Source organism: Zalophus californianus, chromosome 4, assembly GCF_009762305.2.
Source record: "Zalophus californianus isolate mZalCal1 chromosome 4, mZalCal1.pri.v2, whole genome shotgun sequence".
NCBI lineage: Eukaryota > Metazoa > Chordata > Mammalia > Carnivora > Otariidae > Zalophus > Zalophus californianus.
This window is the reverse complement of record NC_045598.1, coordinates 189433289-189449625: the sequence shown is the minus strand read 5'-3', so window position 1 is coordinate 189449625 and position 16337 is coordinate 189433289. Positions and strand designations below refer to the sequence as shown.

General features: G+C 61.5%; 1 protein-coding gene across 1 annotated transcript in view; it reads left to right on the top strand.

The window, feature by feature from the left end:
* The window catches only part of TSNARE1 (t-SNARE domain containing 1), a 151493-nt gene extending 135764 nt beyond the window's left edge, over positions 1-15729 (top strand). The window contains exons 13-14 of the mRNA XM_035727175.1: positions 677-783; positions 15593-15729. Coding sequence (XP_035583068.1) covers positions 677-772 — 96 coding nt within the window. The 3' untranslated portion in view covers positions 773-783; positions 15593-15729. The remainder of the gene's footprint in view (positions 1-676; positions 784-15592) is intronic.
* The last annotated feature ends 608 nt before the right edge of the window (positions 15730-16337 follow it).

Here is a 16337-nt window from a genome sequence, read left to right as displayed (position 1 = left end):
TTACTAATAACCACAACCAGGGGTGCTTGGGTGGCTCAAGTTGGTTAAGTGTCTGACTCTTGATTTTGGCTCAGGTCATGATCTCAGGGTCATGGGATCGAGCCCGCGCATTGGGCTCTGTGCTTGGTGGGGAGTGTGCTTGAGATTCTCTCCCTCTCCCTTTCCCCCACTAGTGCACTCTCTGTTTCTGTTGCTCGCTCTCTCTAAAATAAATAAATAGTATTAAAAAATAATAATAACAACACTATTCGGAACAAGAAGAAGACTATCTGGAGAGGACCATGGGTCTGGTATTTGCCGGACCTCAGGCTATGTACTTTTCATGCATCATCTTAAGTAAGGCTTTCAAATGTGGCCCTGAAGTCAGTGGCATCATCCTGTGCTTACAGAAGAATCCAAGGTGTTAAAGGGGGGCACCTGGGCATCACACCCAGGCCTGACTACCTCTGCAGCTGAGGCAGTCTTGCTGGCTCTCCTGCCTCCTGCCCTTGGGGGGTCAGGGCCAGCCCACAGCAGCTGTTGAATGTGCACATGTGTCAGCTCAGGGCAGAGCCCCTGGCAAGGGACGGGTTCTGCCTGGGCCCACAGCCCCAAGCAGGCAGGCACCATGTGCCCCCAGGATGGGAAGCTGGGATTCCAGTCACCATGACAACTGTTCTGTCTCTCTCTCTCTCAGCTCCAGAGACGCAAGATCAAGTGCTACTTCCTGTCGGCTGGAGTCACCGTCCTGCTGGTCATCATCCTCATCACCGCCACCTCTATCCGAAAGTAATGCTGCCAACGGTGAGTGCCCCAACTGCCCCTGCGCCATCCATCCCTCCACCCTTCTGCTCATCTGTCTGTCCCTCCGTGGTCTGCTGTGTCAGGCACGGGCTCAGCCCTGGTGGCCCAGCAGGGCACGCGGCAGGTGGGGGCCGTCTTCCTGGAGCCCCCAGCTGAGGGCAGGCCAACTCGAAGCTCCCCTTCCTGCAGGCGCTGACTTCCAACAGGTCCCAACCGGCCGTTTGCGTGTTGGGCGGTGCAGCCGGCAGGTGCCGGGGCCCACGGCGGGGAGCCAGGCCTCTGGTGGGGTTGTTGGATGGACAGAGTAGGTGCTGGGCCCCTCCTGGGCCTGGGCTGTACAGGACGCCTGGGCTGGGTGCTGGGTGGGAGCTGGGGCGGACGGGGACTGACCCAGAGCATGGGAAGCACCTGCAGAGGCAGAGCAGAGCTGCTGCTGTGTGTGGGGCGGGCGTCTGGGTTCTCTACGCTGTGCAACAAAGTGGCCTAAAACTTAGTGGCTGAAAATGGCAATCAACATTTATTACTTCGCAGTTTCTGTGAGTCAGGAATTCAGAAGGGGCTTAGCTGGTAGGTCTGCTCAGTGTCTCTTGTGAGGGTGCAGGTAGATGTGGGCTAGGGCCACACGACCCAAGGGCCCGATGGGGGCAGGAGGATCCAGCTCGAATGTGGCTCCCCCCACGTGAGGCCTGCAGGGCGAGGGGTCCCCAAGAGCCAGGCAGCCGCCACACCTGGTCACTATGCAGCATCACTTGGGGCGAGCCGCACTGGCGTGAGGGGCCACCTCACGGCACGACTCCAGGGAGGGATGGCCACGGGGCCCCTGGAGGCTGGCTTCCACATCCAGAGTGCTGCAGGGGCTACACGAGGATGCTTCTGGCTGCAGGAGGCTGGCTTCCACATCCAGAGTGCTGCAGGGGCTACACAAGGATGCTTCTGGCTGCAGGAGGGGGGGTGCACGGTGTGAGGGCTGTGGCAGGAAGGGGCCTATGTGTCCACTGGATTCCCTGGGGTCCAGCACCTGGGCCCAGCACTGGGACACTGTGGAGGCTGGGGGAGGGGCTCGGGGAGGGGCAGGCAGGCCCTGCTGAGCTCCACAGCCGCCTCCCGGTGTCCCCCCCAGTCACTGTCATGCACGGTCCCCCCCACAGCCTGTGACAGTGTCTGTGGTGGGCAGCAGATGAGCGGGGGATGCGGGAAGCTCCGTGGACAGTCACCTCGGTCTGGGGCCCTCAGGCTCCTGCATCCAGACTTGTCTTAGAAGTGCCTGCTCTCATCAAGAGCCACCCCAACAAGGCTGGGATGCAAAGTGGGGGGGCGGGGAGCCCTGGCCGTCCCGAGGCCTGTTCTTGGTAGGTAGCTTCTCATTGGGTCCACTGTCCCTAAGCCTGGGCTGGGATGTCACCAGGAGAACAAGGAGCCAGCTCCTGGTCTGCGCAGAGCATCGGAGGGAGTGGGGGGTGGGGAAGGGAGACATGTTTGTGGTCGACCAGCTATGTATGCACACTGCATATCCATCACCTTGACTGGTCCTCCCAGCACTCCCAGGTGGACAGGTCCCAACCTGGCTGAACCCTGGGGCCAGGAGGGCTCAGAAGGTCTTGGCTTTCCCTGGGAACACACCGTGAGCCAACCGCCCCTGGTATCCTCCTACTTGGCGTCTCCATTACACTGCCCCAGAAGGTCCACTGTTCACAGTGAGCGGGACACATGGAAGCCCCAAGCGGCCTGGCTTCACTGGGGTCAGTGCAGGTTTGCTGCTAGAGTTTTGGACCCGCAGAAAGAACTCCTGGTGCTTGGAGCTTCTTGGGTGCTGGGAATGTGGTCGGGGCCTGCTCTCCAGGTGAGGTCAGCAGGGGCCCCAGGCAGCCTCCCTGCCCGGCCCCTGTGGCTGCCCCGATGGGGACGGACCATCATCCTCCGGGGCATTTGGGGAGTCAGTGCTTCCTGCCCTCCGACCCAGGTGGTCCCCAGCTGGGGCTCAGGAGCATGAGCCTGTCCCCCGCCCTCTCCTGCTAGGGTCCACAGCTGGTGCCCCTCCACCGGAGGAGGGGCTCAGTGGGAGGGGCCAGAGGGTGCCCTGGGTGTGGGGGCCTGGGGGGAGCAGGGAGCAGCTGCCCCCGGAGAGGGAGTGGGGCCCTGCTGACACCTGGATTTCAGACTCTGGCCTCCACACTATGGAAGAGTCTTTCCTGTTGTTTTAAGTCACCCCATTTGTGGTCATGTTGACCACAGCCCTAGGACAGAGCTGCACTTGCGAGGTGCTTGAGGCAGGCATGATACATGGGGTGTCCATGTCTCGGCTGGTGGGATGGGCACCATCAGCACCATGGCCCCATTCTGCAGGGGAGACTGGCCCATTCTGAGGGTTTGCCCTCGGTCACACACATTCTGGGTGCCTCCCATGTTGAGGTCAGATGTAGGGATGGAAGAGGCCTGGCAGGGGGCCCGGGAGCATCTTGATGTCTTGAAGCCATGACCCACGACTGCATGGGGGGGTGGGTCTGCAGGGGCCACACAGATGGGCCTAGGAAGAAGGTCAGTTTGGGCACCCAGCAGATGGATCCCCAGTGATCTGGAGAGAGGGGAGGAGTTATAATGGCTGGACCCTCCCCTTGTTCCTCCCCTGGGGCCTGGGGCTCTAATTCCTCCACCATGCCCTCTCTCCTCCTTCAGATTTCTTCCTCCCTCCCCTTCCAGGTTGGGGAGCAGTCAAGGCCACCCAGTGGTTCTGCTCCCTGGAGCCCTTCCCCGTGCCAGAGGGAGCTAAGGGAGGTTGTGGGTCAGGGGTCCGGGGCCACGCAGGGACACATCATCTCTGGCACGCCAGCCAGGCCAGAAGAGAGGCCTGGCAGCCCAGATGCTGTCTGCCCATAGTCGGCCCAGGGGACAGGGTCTCGCGGGGGACTGCCCTCGCTCAGGCCCCAGAGAAATGGGGCTGGGGTGGCTGCCCTCTTTCCCTCTCCCTGGAGCAGCTCTGAGGACAAAGGCGGCTAAATATAAACAGCAGTTTGAGGAAGGAAAAGGCTTGATTCAAATGCAGGGGGATTATTTCCGCAGAGAAAACCAGCCTCTGAGGGAGGAGCTCGGCTCCCTGTCCCCTGACGTGGAAGAAGCCCGATAGCCAGTGCACATGCTCATCTCTGGGCGTCAGGTGAGACGTGCCCTCTGGTAGCTCCGAGGGGGCAAAGGAGCTCCCCATGTCACACCCGCCATCTGGGCCACCCCCGTGCACCCTTGCCCGCTCCTGTGGCTGTGACCACCCCCATGGGCTAGGCTATTCCCCATTTACGGAGGGCTGGCGAGTCTGCCTCCCCCCTGGTCAGGCTGGGGTGCTCACTCAGGTGGAGCAGCTGCTGCCACCAAGCAGGTGCCTCCAAGAAGGCTAGTGCTGGGACTCTCCAAAGTGCATGTGGCCAGCCTCACTCCCCACAGGGTTCCTGGACTCAGTTTACAGCAAGCATGAAGGCTAGTCTGGGACTGAGTCAGGGCCCATAATGTGACTGGGATCAGGGCTCAGGATGTGACCGGGATCAGGGTTCAGGGTGTGACTGGGCTCAGGGCTCAGGGTGTGACCGGGATCAGGGTTCAGGGTGTGACTGGGATCAGGGCTCAGACTGGGCTCAGGTTTCAGGGTGTGACCGGGATCAGGGCTGAGAGTGTGACCGGGATCAGGGCTGAGAGTGTGACCGGGATCAGGGCTCAATGTGTGACCAGGGTCAGGCCTCAGACTGTGACCAGGATCAGGGCTCAGGGTGTGACCAGGATCAGGGCTCAGTATGTGACCAAGGTCAGGGCTCAAGTGTGACCAGGGTCAGGGCTCAGGGTGTGACCAGGATCAGGGTTCAGAGTGTGACTGGGATCAGGGCTCAGACCAGGATCAGGGCTGAGAGTGTGACCAGGATCAGGGCTCAGGGTGTTACTGGGATCACAGATCAGAGTGTGACCAGGATCAGAGTTCAGGGTTTGACCAGGATCAGGATTCAGGGTGTGACTGGGATTAGGGCTGAGAGTGTGACCGGGATCAGGGCTGAGAGTGTGACCGGGATCAGGGCTGAGAGTGTGACCGGGATCAGGGCTCAATGTGTGACCAGGGTCAGGCCTCAGACTGTGACCAGGCTCAGGGCTCAGGGTGTGACCGGGATCAAGGTTCAGAGTGTGACTGGGATAAGGGCTCAGGGTGTGACTGGGATCAGGTTTCAGGGTGTGACCGGGATCAGGGCTGAGAGTGTGACCAGGATCAGGGCTTGGAGTATGACTGGGATGAGGGCTGAGAGTGTGACCGGGATGAGGGCTCAGTGTGTGACCAGGGTCAGGCCTCAGAGTGTCACCAGGATCAGGGCTCAGTATGTGACCAAGGTCAGGGCTCGAGTGTGACCTCGAGTGTGGGCTCAAGGCTCAGGGCTCAGACCGGGATCAGGGCTCAGAGTGTGACTGGGCTTAGCGCTCAGAGTGTGATCGGGATCAGGGTTCAGAGTGTGACCAGGATCAGGGCTCAGACCGGGATCAGGGCTCAGAGTGTGACCAGGATCACAGATCAGAGTGTGACTGGGATCAGGGTTCAGGGTGTGACCGGGAACAGGGCTCAGTGTGTGACCGGGAGCAGGGCTCAGTGTGTGACTGGGATCAGGGCTCAGTGTGTGACTAGGATCAGAGCTCAGTGTGTGACCAGGGTCAGGGTTCAGTATGTGACCTGGATCAGGGCTCAGAGTGTGACCAGGGTCAGTGCTCAGAGTGTGAGCAGTGTGTTTTCAGTCTGTGGTCAGTATTGGGTTTCCTGTGCCCTGGCCAGCACATGGGACGATAGGGTGAGACAAGCTAGCTCGCCCACCCTGCTTACTTCTGCCCTAGCCTCAACCCTGACCTCTGTAGGAGCCCCTTCCCCACCTAGGAAAGTGCAGCTCTTTGTGAATGCACGTGCAGGCCTCGTTATTTGGTGAGGAGGCCTCTCCCTGTAGATGAAGGTCGGGGTCAGCTCAGCATGTGGGGCCCAGAAGAGGAAGTTGGGGTAACTCTAGGTCTCCAGCACTGAGGTGTCTGGAGATGGACACAGAGCTCCTCCCCTGCAGTCCAGCTGGGACTCCTGGGGGCAGAGGGCCTAGGCTGCAAGTAAGTCCAGTGCCCCTCGTTCCCGGGCTGCAGTTGGCACGCAGTCCACTGTCTGCCTACTCGCTGCTGTCCAGGTCTTGGCTGAGGAGCCTTGTAGAAGCAGGTGAGTCCTTGGGATCTGGGGGCGTCCCCTCCCCACCATCCTCCTGAGCGTGCACGACCTCAGTGTCTGGGCCCAGGACCGCTTTCCATGTTGGACTTGGGTCACTGTGGACTGTTCATGGGTCCCTGCGGGATGTGAGCCATCTGCGGTCACCAGGCCATGCACAGGATACCTAGCAGTCGTGGGAGGGGGAAGGGCGGAGGCCCCTGGAGCGCTAGTGGGTGCCTGTCCTGGGTTCCGGGCTCCTGCTGGAGTCACAGGCTGGGCTCCAAGAGCCAGAAGATTACAGTATCTAGGCAACAATCAATGAAGTATTTTTCATGCGCACAAAAAACGTAAGGGGCTAAATGGAGGCTTATAGCAAACCATGTTTTTAATGTTTTCTGAAAACCGTGAAGTATCGAGCTGAAGGCATTGATTTCCACTTGGGAAGCCCGGGGCGGGGGGTTGCATCCACACTTCTCTGCAGTGCACACCCATGTGCTTTTTCACGTGTGTCTCTGCGTGCCTCTGTGCATGTGTCTGCGTGTGCACGTGTGTGTGTGTCTGTGTGTGGTCAGGAAAGACCTTTGACTACCCGCTCCCCCTCCCACAGGCTGTAACTGGAAAAAGGGACCTGAGTGTGTCACCCTGGGTGGGGGCGTCTCCATGTGTGTCCCCTGCCCGTCGAGTGCTGGGTAGGAGCCTTGCCTGGGGTCACCTCACTGCATCCTCTCCACAGCCCTGTGAAGGAGATGCACATGTGTCCCCATTTTTCAGATGGATAAACTGACAGGCAGACCGAGGAAGTGGGCATCATGGGGGGTAATCCCTCTGCAGCTGGGGCTGGGAGGGAAACCCCTGTGCTCTGATGCCGTGGAGCCAGGTCTGCAGGCGTTCCAGGTGGCTCCGGATGGGTCAGGGGTGCCCATTATGGGGGCGCCGTCATTCACAGTGGCAAAGTTTGGGGGAGCCAGTCAAAGACCTGAGGGTCCCTCCCCTGGGATCTGGTGACTTTGGGCAGCCCTGCGTCCCTGCTCTAGCCTGCGAGCATGTCTGCCGAGGTCGGCACAGGCCTGGGATGCTGGAGGCTTCTTTGGGTCCAGGGGCTCCTTAGGGGTTGACTTGGGGAAGTCTGTCCTCTGGGGCCCAGGTCCTGCCTCCAGAGCTCCTGCTGGGCACCTGGCTGGGGCGGGGGGGGGGGGCCGCTCTCAATGATGCTGGCTATTTCGCTGTCCCCATGAGCGCTACCACAGGTGTGTTCCTGTTACCACGCACCTGCTCTGGTTGATGGAGATGAGACACAGCTGGCCTTTTCATGCCAACATTCCCATGTGGCCCTCCAGCCAGGAGGGCTGTATCTTGTCCTCCCTGCTGCCTGTCCTACGGGCCCAGCTGCGATCCGGCTAGAGGTCGGTGATGTGTCCACGTGAGTGAGCAAATACCCCAGCGCCTCCCTGTCGGCCAGCTGCAGGTGCAGTCAGATCCAGCACTGCCCTGAGCAGCCCACGGCCTCGGGGAGAGGGAGGCCCTTGAGGTGCTGAACGGCCAGGAGCAGAGTGGCAGCTGTTAGAGGGGCAGCTCTGCCAGGGGGCTTCCTGGAGGCGGTGGCTCTTGAAAGCCGAGTGTTGAGAGGTGGGTATAGGCTCCTCTGTTGGACAAGGAGGAGGGCACTGCAGGCCCAGGGCACAGCCCAGGCAAAGGTCCACACCTTTGTGGGTGTGGTGGGTGGAGCCCTGGGGCAAGACTGGCTGGGGTGGGAGTGTGTAGGGTCTTGAGTATCAGGAGAGGAGGGGCAGGCGAAGGGGCTGAGAGGCTGGAGGCTTCCTGGGGCACTTGTCTGGAGCAGTCCTTTCCTAGCGGGCCTGAGGGAGCCATAGCCAGGTTCCAGACCCCCTTCCTCTGCAGGTGGTTGCCCCACCCCTTGCTTGCACCGCCACAGCGGCTGGGCAGATGGCCCCATGAGGAGGGCAGCACTGAGCCAGCCAGTGGAAATGGCTCTCTGCCAGGAAGAAGGTGGAAAAAATAAAAACATGAAAATGCTCGTGGCCAGCACAGAAGGCAGCTTGTGTGTGAGTGGTGCGGGCGGCGTTGATGGACATGATGGAGTTTGCCAGCCAGCATGGAGAGGGGGTGTCGCATCTTACCCGTCCCAGCCCCGTGATGCCTGGGTGGGACTGGGCAGGGCGGCCGGACGGTGGGACACAGCTGGGGCCCCACTGCGGGGTTGGCCAACTTCCCACTGCAGGTGGGCGGCTGCAGGGCGGGAGGGCGGCTGCAGGGCGGGAGGGCGCTGGGGCGGGTGGGCGGGGCAGGGATTGTGGGCGGAGCTGGGGCTGGTGGGCGGGACTGGGCTGGTGGGCGGGGCTGGAGTCAAAGGACCTGCGCGGAACCCTCCTTGTGGCTTTTTAACCTTGTGGCCTTGGGTAGGTCGTGCGTGGAGTTCCCATTTCCTCCTCCGTGGGCTTGGGACGCTAAGACCTTGCTGGGGTGCAGTGAGGCCATGGGTGCCCTTGGTGCGGCAGCTGGTGCACAGAGTTCGTGTTTCCTCCCTCCCCTGGCTCGGTCTTGGTCTTGGTCTTCGTCCTTCTCTGTATAGATGACCCTACCCTTCTCATGCAAAGTGTCCCCAGACTGGTTCTGGGCTGCCCGCACCATGGATCCCTCCAGAAGCAGAGGTTTGAGTTCTCCTGCTGATCCCTGACACCCAGGCCTGGATAACATCCCCCACATCTGAGCCTCCAGGCCTTTGTCCCTGTCACAGGGAGGGACACATGAGGCCTGTGGGCCACTCTGGCCCCAGTCCTAGAGAGAGGGTCATCCCTGTCCGTGGAGCAGCCCCTGCCCCTGCCATCTCTCTGCCCCACTTCCCTCCAGCCCCCAGCTCCCATTGGCCTCATATTTGGTGCCCATGACTCCCGGCTCTGGGCCCGTGCCCGTCCAAGTGTGCCACACGGTCCTCGCAGCAACCACAGTCTCTACGAACACACAGCAGCCTATGGACTATACCAGGGCACCGGGCCCTCAGTGACCAGGAGGACGGGAGCCGGGGGCTTGCAGCAATGGATGTTGGCTGAGGCTCTGAGGGGCTCATCCCGGGCGGGAAGAAGGTTCGAGCCAGGCCTGACCCCCAAGCCCACCTCGGTCTTGGGGAGGGTTCAGGGTCAGGCCTCCCCGCCACGCCAGCATCACAGTGGCCCTTACTCACCAGGGGCAGGACACATGGGCTTGCCCACTCCAGGACTCTTACTCTTCTTCAGGGAACACGCGACAGAAGAGGCGTGAGGGAAGAGCCCTGGGGCTTCACTGGGGAAGTGCGAGCCTCCTGCCCCGGCTAGGCCACAAGGACACGCCGCTGGAGGGGAGACCTTGTCTGTGATGATGGGGCCGCTTGAGTCCCGGCGCTGCTGTCCAGCCACTGAACGTTGCCGAGCGAGGGCGTCAGCTCTGTCAATAGGACAGTCCCTCCTTTAGAGCAAGGCTCTGAGGACGTGGGGAGGGCCTGACGACTCTGCCCCCTCTTCCTCATCCGACTTCTCCAGGCTGTGGCCTCCAGAATGAAGCAGAAGGAGATGGGGTTCGACCTTCAGGGCCCCTTTAGAAGCAGGGGTTCTGCCCACCAAAGGGAGGACACGTGGAAGGGAGCATCCTCAGCCAATGCTGACAGAGAAAGGAGCGTTTTCTGAAGAGAAGGACCCTGGAGTGGGACCCAGGAGGAACCCCCGGGGCAAAGTCCGCCAAATCAGGGTGCACGTGGCAAGGCTCTCCCCTTCTGCTGTCTCCCTGCTCAAAGCAAGCAGTTTTGCTTCTGGGTGCTTCTCAGTAATTGCAATAATTAATTGAATAATTAAGCTAAATCCACAGAAGAGAATGAAATATCAATTTCTAATAAGCTATTCAGAGAGTGTCACGGGCAAGGACCAGCAGAATACATATGGGCCTGTGTGTCCCCCTGCCAGGCCCCCAGACCCTTCCCTGCCAGGGCAGGACTGACCCGCACCAGCCTCAGTCCGGGAGGGTGATGGCGTGCCAGCCCTGGGAGGTGTTGCTGGGCCCTGGTCACTCTGCCAGGAGGCCAGCAAGCCCACGAGGCTGCCATCAGGCCCATCAACAGGAGTAGGTGCCTGTGGGATCCAGGCTTCCATCTCCCCGGCAGTGGGGGTCCCCATCATCGTGGGAGGGTAGCCAGCACCATTTGGAGGAGTGGTTAGCAGATGAGAAAATGACACATCTGAAGGACATTGACAGCGATCTGAGAGGTGGGGACTCTCCCCCTCAGGATGCCGGGGTCTGTGTGGCACCTGTGCTCCACGAAGCCCCTCAGTCACCTCCATGCAGCCAGGGATGCTAATGGGGGGACTGGCCCCAGTCAGTCAAAGACAGTGCTCCAGGGTGGACACTGAGTATGACCTGGTCTCACACTGAGCCCTGATCCCAGTCACACTCTGAGCCCTGGTCCCAGCCACACTCTGAGTCCTGACCCTGGTCACACACTGAGGTCTGACTCTGGTCACACTCTGGGTTCTGATCCTGGTGACTCTCTGAGTCCTGACCCTGTTCACACACTGAGCCCTGATCCTGGTCACACTCTGAGCCCTGACCCTGGTCACACACTGAACTCTGACCCTGGTCACACTCTGAGCCCTGATTCTGGTCACATTCTGAGCCCTGATCCTGGTCACACCATGAGCCCTGACCCTGGTCACACTCTGAGCCCTGATTCTGGTCACATTCTGAGCCCTGATCCTGGTCACACTCTGAGTCCTGACCCTGGTCACACACTGAACCCTGACCCTGGTCACACTCTGAGCCCTGATCCTGGTCACACACTGAGGTCTGACTCTGGTCACACTCTGGGTTCTGATCCTGGTGACTCTCTGAGTCCTGACCCTGTTCACACACTGAGCCCTGATCCTGGTCACACTCTGAGCCCTGATCCTGGTCACACACTGAACCCTGACCCTGGTCACACTCTGAGCCCTGATTCTGGTCACATTCTGAGCCCTGATCCTGGTCACACCATGAGCCCTGACCCTGGTCACACTCTGAGCCCTGATTCTGGTCACATTCTGAGCCCTGATCCTGGTCACACTCTGAGCCCTGACCCTGGTCACACACTGAACCCTGACCCTGGTCACACTCTGAGCCCTGATTCTGGTCACATTCTGAGCCCTGATCCTGGTCACACTCTGAGCCCTGATCCTGGTCACACACTGAACCCTGACCCTGGTCACACTCTGAGCCCTGACCCTGGTCACACCTTGAGCCCTGATCCTGGTCACACTGAGCCCTGATCCTGGTCACATGATGAAGCTGATCCTGAACTGGACCCTCCTTTTAAGAAATGAGAAAGCATAGGCCATGCAAATTATGTTTGGCTGCACCAAAAAGTTGATAATGGTGGAGAAGGTAGGCAGGCCAGGGTCACATTTTAGGGGGTGACGAATGCAAATTAAGGGTCTAGTCTGAGTCCAGTGTCAGCGAGGCAATGGGGGTGTTTGGAGCCTGGCATGGCCATGGCTGGGGTGGGGTGTGTGGATGTGCTGGCCCCATGACCGCAGCCCCCGCAGAGAGACTGGACTGAGGCGGGGGGTCTGGCTGGAAGAGGAGGTGCCATGTGCCTAGGGCAGGGCGAGTTGAGGGGCAGGCATAGAGCGGGGTGGGTCCCCAGCATGGCCTGCATGGAGCGGGTACTGCCTGTGCTGGAGCCAGGCTCTGCATTCTTGGGGCCCAGTGACAGCGCCCTGATCCTATGCATGTGGTGGGGGGGGCAGAACAGCTGTGGGTACTGAGAGGCGCCAGGCAGAGCCCAGCCAAGTGGATACCCCTGCCATAGATGCCAGATTTAGCAAAATGAAAACAGAGCCCGGTTAATGGTGAATTTCCAACAAAGAACGAATGATCTAGTGTGAGAATGTCCCATGCGGTATTTGGGACAGTCTTACACTGAAATGGTCCCTCCCTGCCTCTGAGATTGAAGCTGGCGTCCTGTGTTTTGCCCGCGAACAGTGCGGGGCCACCCGCCCCCTCCCGGGGCTGTCCTGGCAGCTGGTGTCCCCAGTACTGGGCAGGTTGAGAAGTCAGACGCCCATCCAGCTGGGCTGGGTTTTGACAGGAGCCCGAGGCTTGAGCTGGGAGGCCAGGGAGCAGGGATGCGGTGCAGGGAAGAGGTGTGGTGGGATTGGGGGTCTTTCTGAGCCTAATCCCCTCCCCTCCCACTTCCTCTTTCCTCGGAGTATCCAAGCAGGTCAGAGCTTGGGGTCAGCTGGGTCCCAGCTCCCCCCACAGGCTGGGTCCCCACCCCACAGGGCTCTTCTTAGGGACAAATGAGACAATTCAGGTGGAACCCCTGGTGTGTGCCAGGTGCTCAGTTTTGCTCAGAAAATGCAAGCAAGTGCTGTCTGTTGTACTCCCTGGGCTCAGGGGCATTGACCCTGGGCCTCGCCCGGGCCTATAGCAGAGGTGGGGGCCTACAGGTCAGAACCCAGGGGCCAGCACCGGCTCCGGCAGGCAGGGCAAGGGGGCTGTGGCCCTGCGTGTGTTCTGTGCCCCGGCAGAGACCACCATATGGCAGATCTGTAGGACCACAGCCAGGGGGCCTGGCCGAGTCAGGAGCTGGGCCTGGGCGTCCAGCCCCTGGTTCCACGGGCCCTGGGGGCAAAACACACATTCCCTTTTCTTGCAGACTTTCCAGTGCCTCCCCTCCTAAACCCTCCTGGAAGCTTGAGGCCAGGGGAGGAGGGGACTCCCGCTGTCGGGGGTGAGGGTTACGGAGTGGCCTGGCTCTGTACAGGAAGCATTTGGGGATGGGGGAGGCTCCCCGCTGCCCCCAGGGGAGGAAGAAGAGGGGCAGCCCGCAGGACAGTGCTGGCCTCCACCTTGCAGAGCAACCTTGGGCGACCCCGAACCGCTGAGTCCTCACTAGCCCAGGACAGATGGGGATTGGGGTGCATACCCCTCAGGCATCTTCCATCCATCCACAGGCCCTGGGATTGAAGGCATCTCATGGGAACTGGGAAGAGCGGCCTCTGCCCTCTGGTTACCCTCTGCTGGGGAGGCCAGTGTGGGTGGGCGGGGAGGTGCCCAGTATGAGGGGGTGTGGTTGAGAGAGGGGCTGGGCTCAGTGCCCCAGGGCAGGAGGACAATGGCAGAGGACTGGTTCTCAGAGGATGGGAGGGCCTGAGAGGTGCTTGGACTCTGCCACCCACCGTCCCTGCCCCTGGTCAGCCACTAGGGAGTGGGGCTGGGGATACGCTGCCCTGGGGATGAGGAGGCTGGGCCTGGACGCACCCAGGGGCCTACAAGAGCTGGGGAGGGGGGTGGGTCCCCCCACTTGCCTTCCCTGAGACCCCTGCCGTGCATGAGGCCACTCAGCTGCAGATGCCCCCACCCCAGAGGCAGGCGGAAAGCTGGGCTAGCTCTGCACAGGACTCCAGGAACAGCCGCCCCGCGTGTCCCAGCCAGCGCTGCCACCCAGACCTCCAGAAGGGCTGTGAGCCACAAAGCCAGCTTGAGGGGTGCCGGCTGGGTGTTCCTCAGTTTACCATCGAGAAAACCCAGCTCTGGAGGGCGTGGCCTGCACCTGGCTCTCAGGATGGGACCTGCCTGGGCCCCACCCCTGTTGGGGGCCCCCTGTGGCAGGGCTCGGGTTGGGGGGATGCCCGGTGGGGCCAGTGAGGCTGGGGCTGGGAGGAGAGCAGGTCTCGGGGGTGGTGCAGCCTTAGAGAGGAGCCCTGGTGGGCTTACAGGCAGGCCTTCGGTGGGCATGGGGCAACGTGGCTGAGTTCCCCTCCAGAGGCACAGGATCGCCGCTCCCCTCAGGCCTGCCTTTCCCCTCTTGGGGGCTGGGGGTCCCCCGTGGGCGTGGGTGTGGGAATGATTTCCCCCAGCAGGTGAGAGGACAACAGACAGAGGCGCCTGGAAGGGGGCTGCATTCCCCTCTGGGGCCTCCCGTCTGCTGCTGGGCCCTGCAGCCCAGGCTGGGGCAGGGGTGCTGGTGGGAGGGCAGGGGAGAGAGACCCCAGTGCCCTGGTGACCTCCGCCTACCCAGGTGGTGTCCAGGAGGAAGTCCTCTGCAGGGGCTTGGCCACTGACCACCATGGAGGGACCGTGGCCCTTTGTCCTGGTGGCGGCAGCCCCAGGCCGTGCCTGCGCCTTCACTGCAGCACCTGTGGACCCCCCACCCGGTTCCTCCAGCTGGGCGTGGGCAGTGCAGGGGGACAGGGCCTGTGTGCTTCCTGGCCTCGGGGCTGTGGGTGGGGTTGGTTGTGATTTTCAGCAGGGTGCTCAGGGACCCTCATGGAGAGGGTGACATTTGAAGAGCTGACCTGTATCCCAGGGAAAAGCATTCCAGATAGAAGGAACAGCATGTGAACAGCATGAGGGGGGACGACAGCAGGCAGAGCCCCAGCAGAGAGCCCAGTCTGTGGGCTGGGGCACAAGCTGGGGGCCGCAGGTCCCAAGGACCTCAGCCAGAAAGCGGCCAGAGAGGCCCCTGAGCGGCTCTGCTGGGGAGGGGACCACCTCAGAGGTTCCGAGGAGAAACGGCGCAGGCGGCAGGGGCCTGTGCCCGGCGGGGCGTGGCCAGGAGGGGATTGTGGATGTGCTGCGGGCGGAGCCGCCGGGGTCCTCATGGGATGGGGGCTTCGGTTGGGGGGAGCCTCTCTGCTTCGGCTCCTGTGGTCTGGCCGGAACTTAGCCACGCCCAGGGCCGGCAGCTTGGGGGGGAGGCAGCTGGGAAGGGGCCCGTGGACCAGACTCACACCCGCGTGTCATCCGTCCTCCCCGAAATCTCTGTGCTGTCGGCCAGTCCTTCCAAGGCCTGGAGCCTCTGGACCCTGCAGACCCCGGCCTGGCCTCCCCAGCCCTCAGGAGGCCCACAGAGGGGCGTGGAGCTGGCGTGCAGCTGGCATTTCACGGAAGAGTCCCGGAAAGGCTGTGTTGAGCCTGAAGGCTGAGCGTGCTGGTGAGGCCCAGGCAGGCGGCCGGGGTCATCGTCTGCGGCGGCCGAGCAGAAGCCCACCTAACGCTCCATGCTGTCCCTGTCCTGGTGGCCTTCCTGTGTCGCAGAGCTCACCATCCGGGGAGACTGTGCCGAGGGCCTGGGGGCTCCGGGCCCCCTCCCTGGCGCGGTGGCAGCCCTGGAGAAATGGGCAGGGAGCTGGGGTTGTCACTGAGTCCTGTGGGGTGTCCTCCCTCCTCCCCTTTGTGCCCCACGAAGGGCAGCAATGCTGGGGACTCAGGCAGGACTGGGGGCGAGGACGGGCCAGGCAAGGACAGAGGGCAGGGCGGGAGGGCAGCCCGACCAGGGCCAGGAGAGCCCACGTTGGCACCTGTGGTCCCGCGCAGCTGCTGGTCTCTTGGGACTTGTTTTCTCATCTGTGGGCGGGAGACCTGTCGTCCGGGCCCACCTCCCGGGCAAAGCTGAAGCTGGCAGGTGGAGAGGGTAGCAAGGCCGGGCCCCACTCCGACTTTGTGGGACCGCTGTCAGCCCCCCAAGGAAGGGGGGCATGGTGGAGAGAGCCAAGTGGGAGCCAGACCCGGCCCTGCTCCCACCCTGCCGCAGCCACGCCTCCTCCCTACGCGCCCAGCTGGGAGCTGATGGAGCCTGTTGTTTTGCAGGTTGATGCCGCCACCTGGCCTGCATGGACCCAGGAGAGTTTCCCCCCGGCCTGCTTCCCACCAGTGTGCTGACCCTGCCACTGTGACACCGACCTCTGGCTGGGCCTGCCCTAATAAAGTCCCCGCTTTGCTGGCCATGGCGATGGTCTCTGTCCGTTGGGTGGGAGGCATCTTTCTGGCTCTGGAGATGGAGCCTGAGCTGTAGTGGGTGGGAGAGGCCATGGCAGGGGTGTGTGTGTGTGTGTGTGTGTGTGTGTGTGTGTGTGTGAGAGTGCATGCGTGTCATGAGTGTGTGTGAGTGCACGCATGTCACGAGTGTGAGTGCATGCGTGTCATGAGTGTGTGAGTGTGCATGCGTATCATGGGTGTGTGTGAGTGCATACGTGTCATGAGTGTGCTTGTGTATGTATGTCATGAGTGTGGGGGGGTGCATGAATGAGTGTGCTTGCATGTCATGACTGTGTGAGTGTGCATGCGTGTCACGAGTGTGTGAGTGCATGGGTATCAGTGTGTGTGTGCATGTGTCATGAGTGTGTGAGTGCTTGCGTGCCATGAGTGTGTATGCGTGCCATGAGTGTGTGTGGGGGTGCATGCATGACTGTGAGTCTGAGTGTGCATGCGTGTCATGAGTGTGTGTGGGGGGCCATGCATGACTGTGTGTGTGAGTGCGTGTGTGTCATGAGTGTATGTGTGCATGCGTGTCATGAGTGTGTGAGTGTACATGCATGTCGTGAGTGTATGTGAG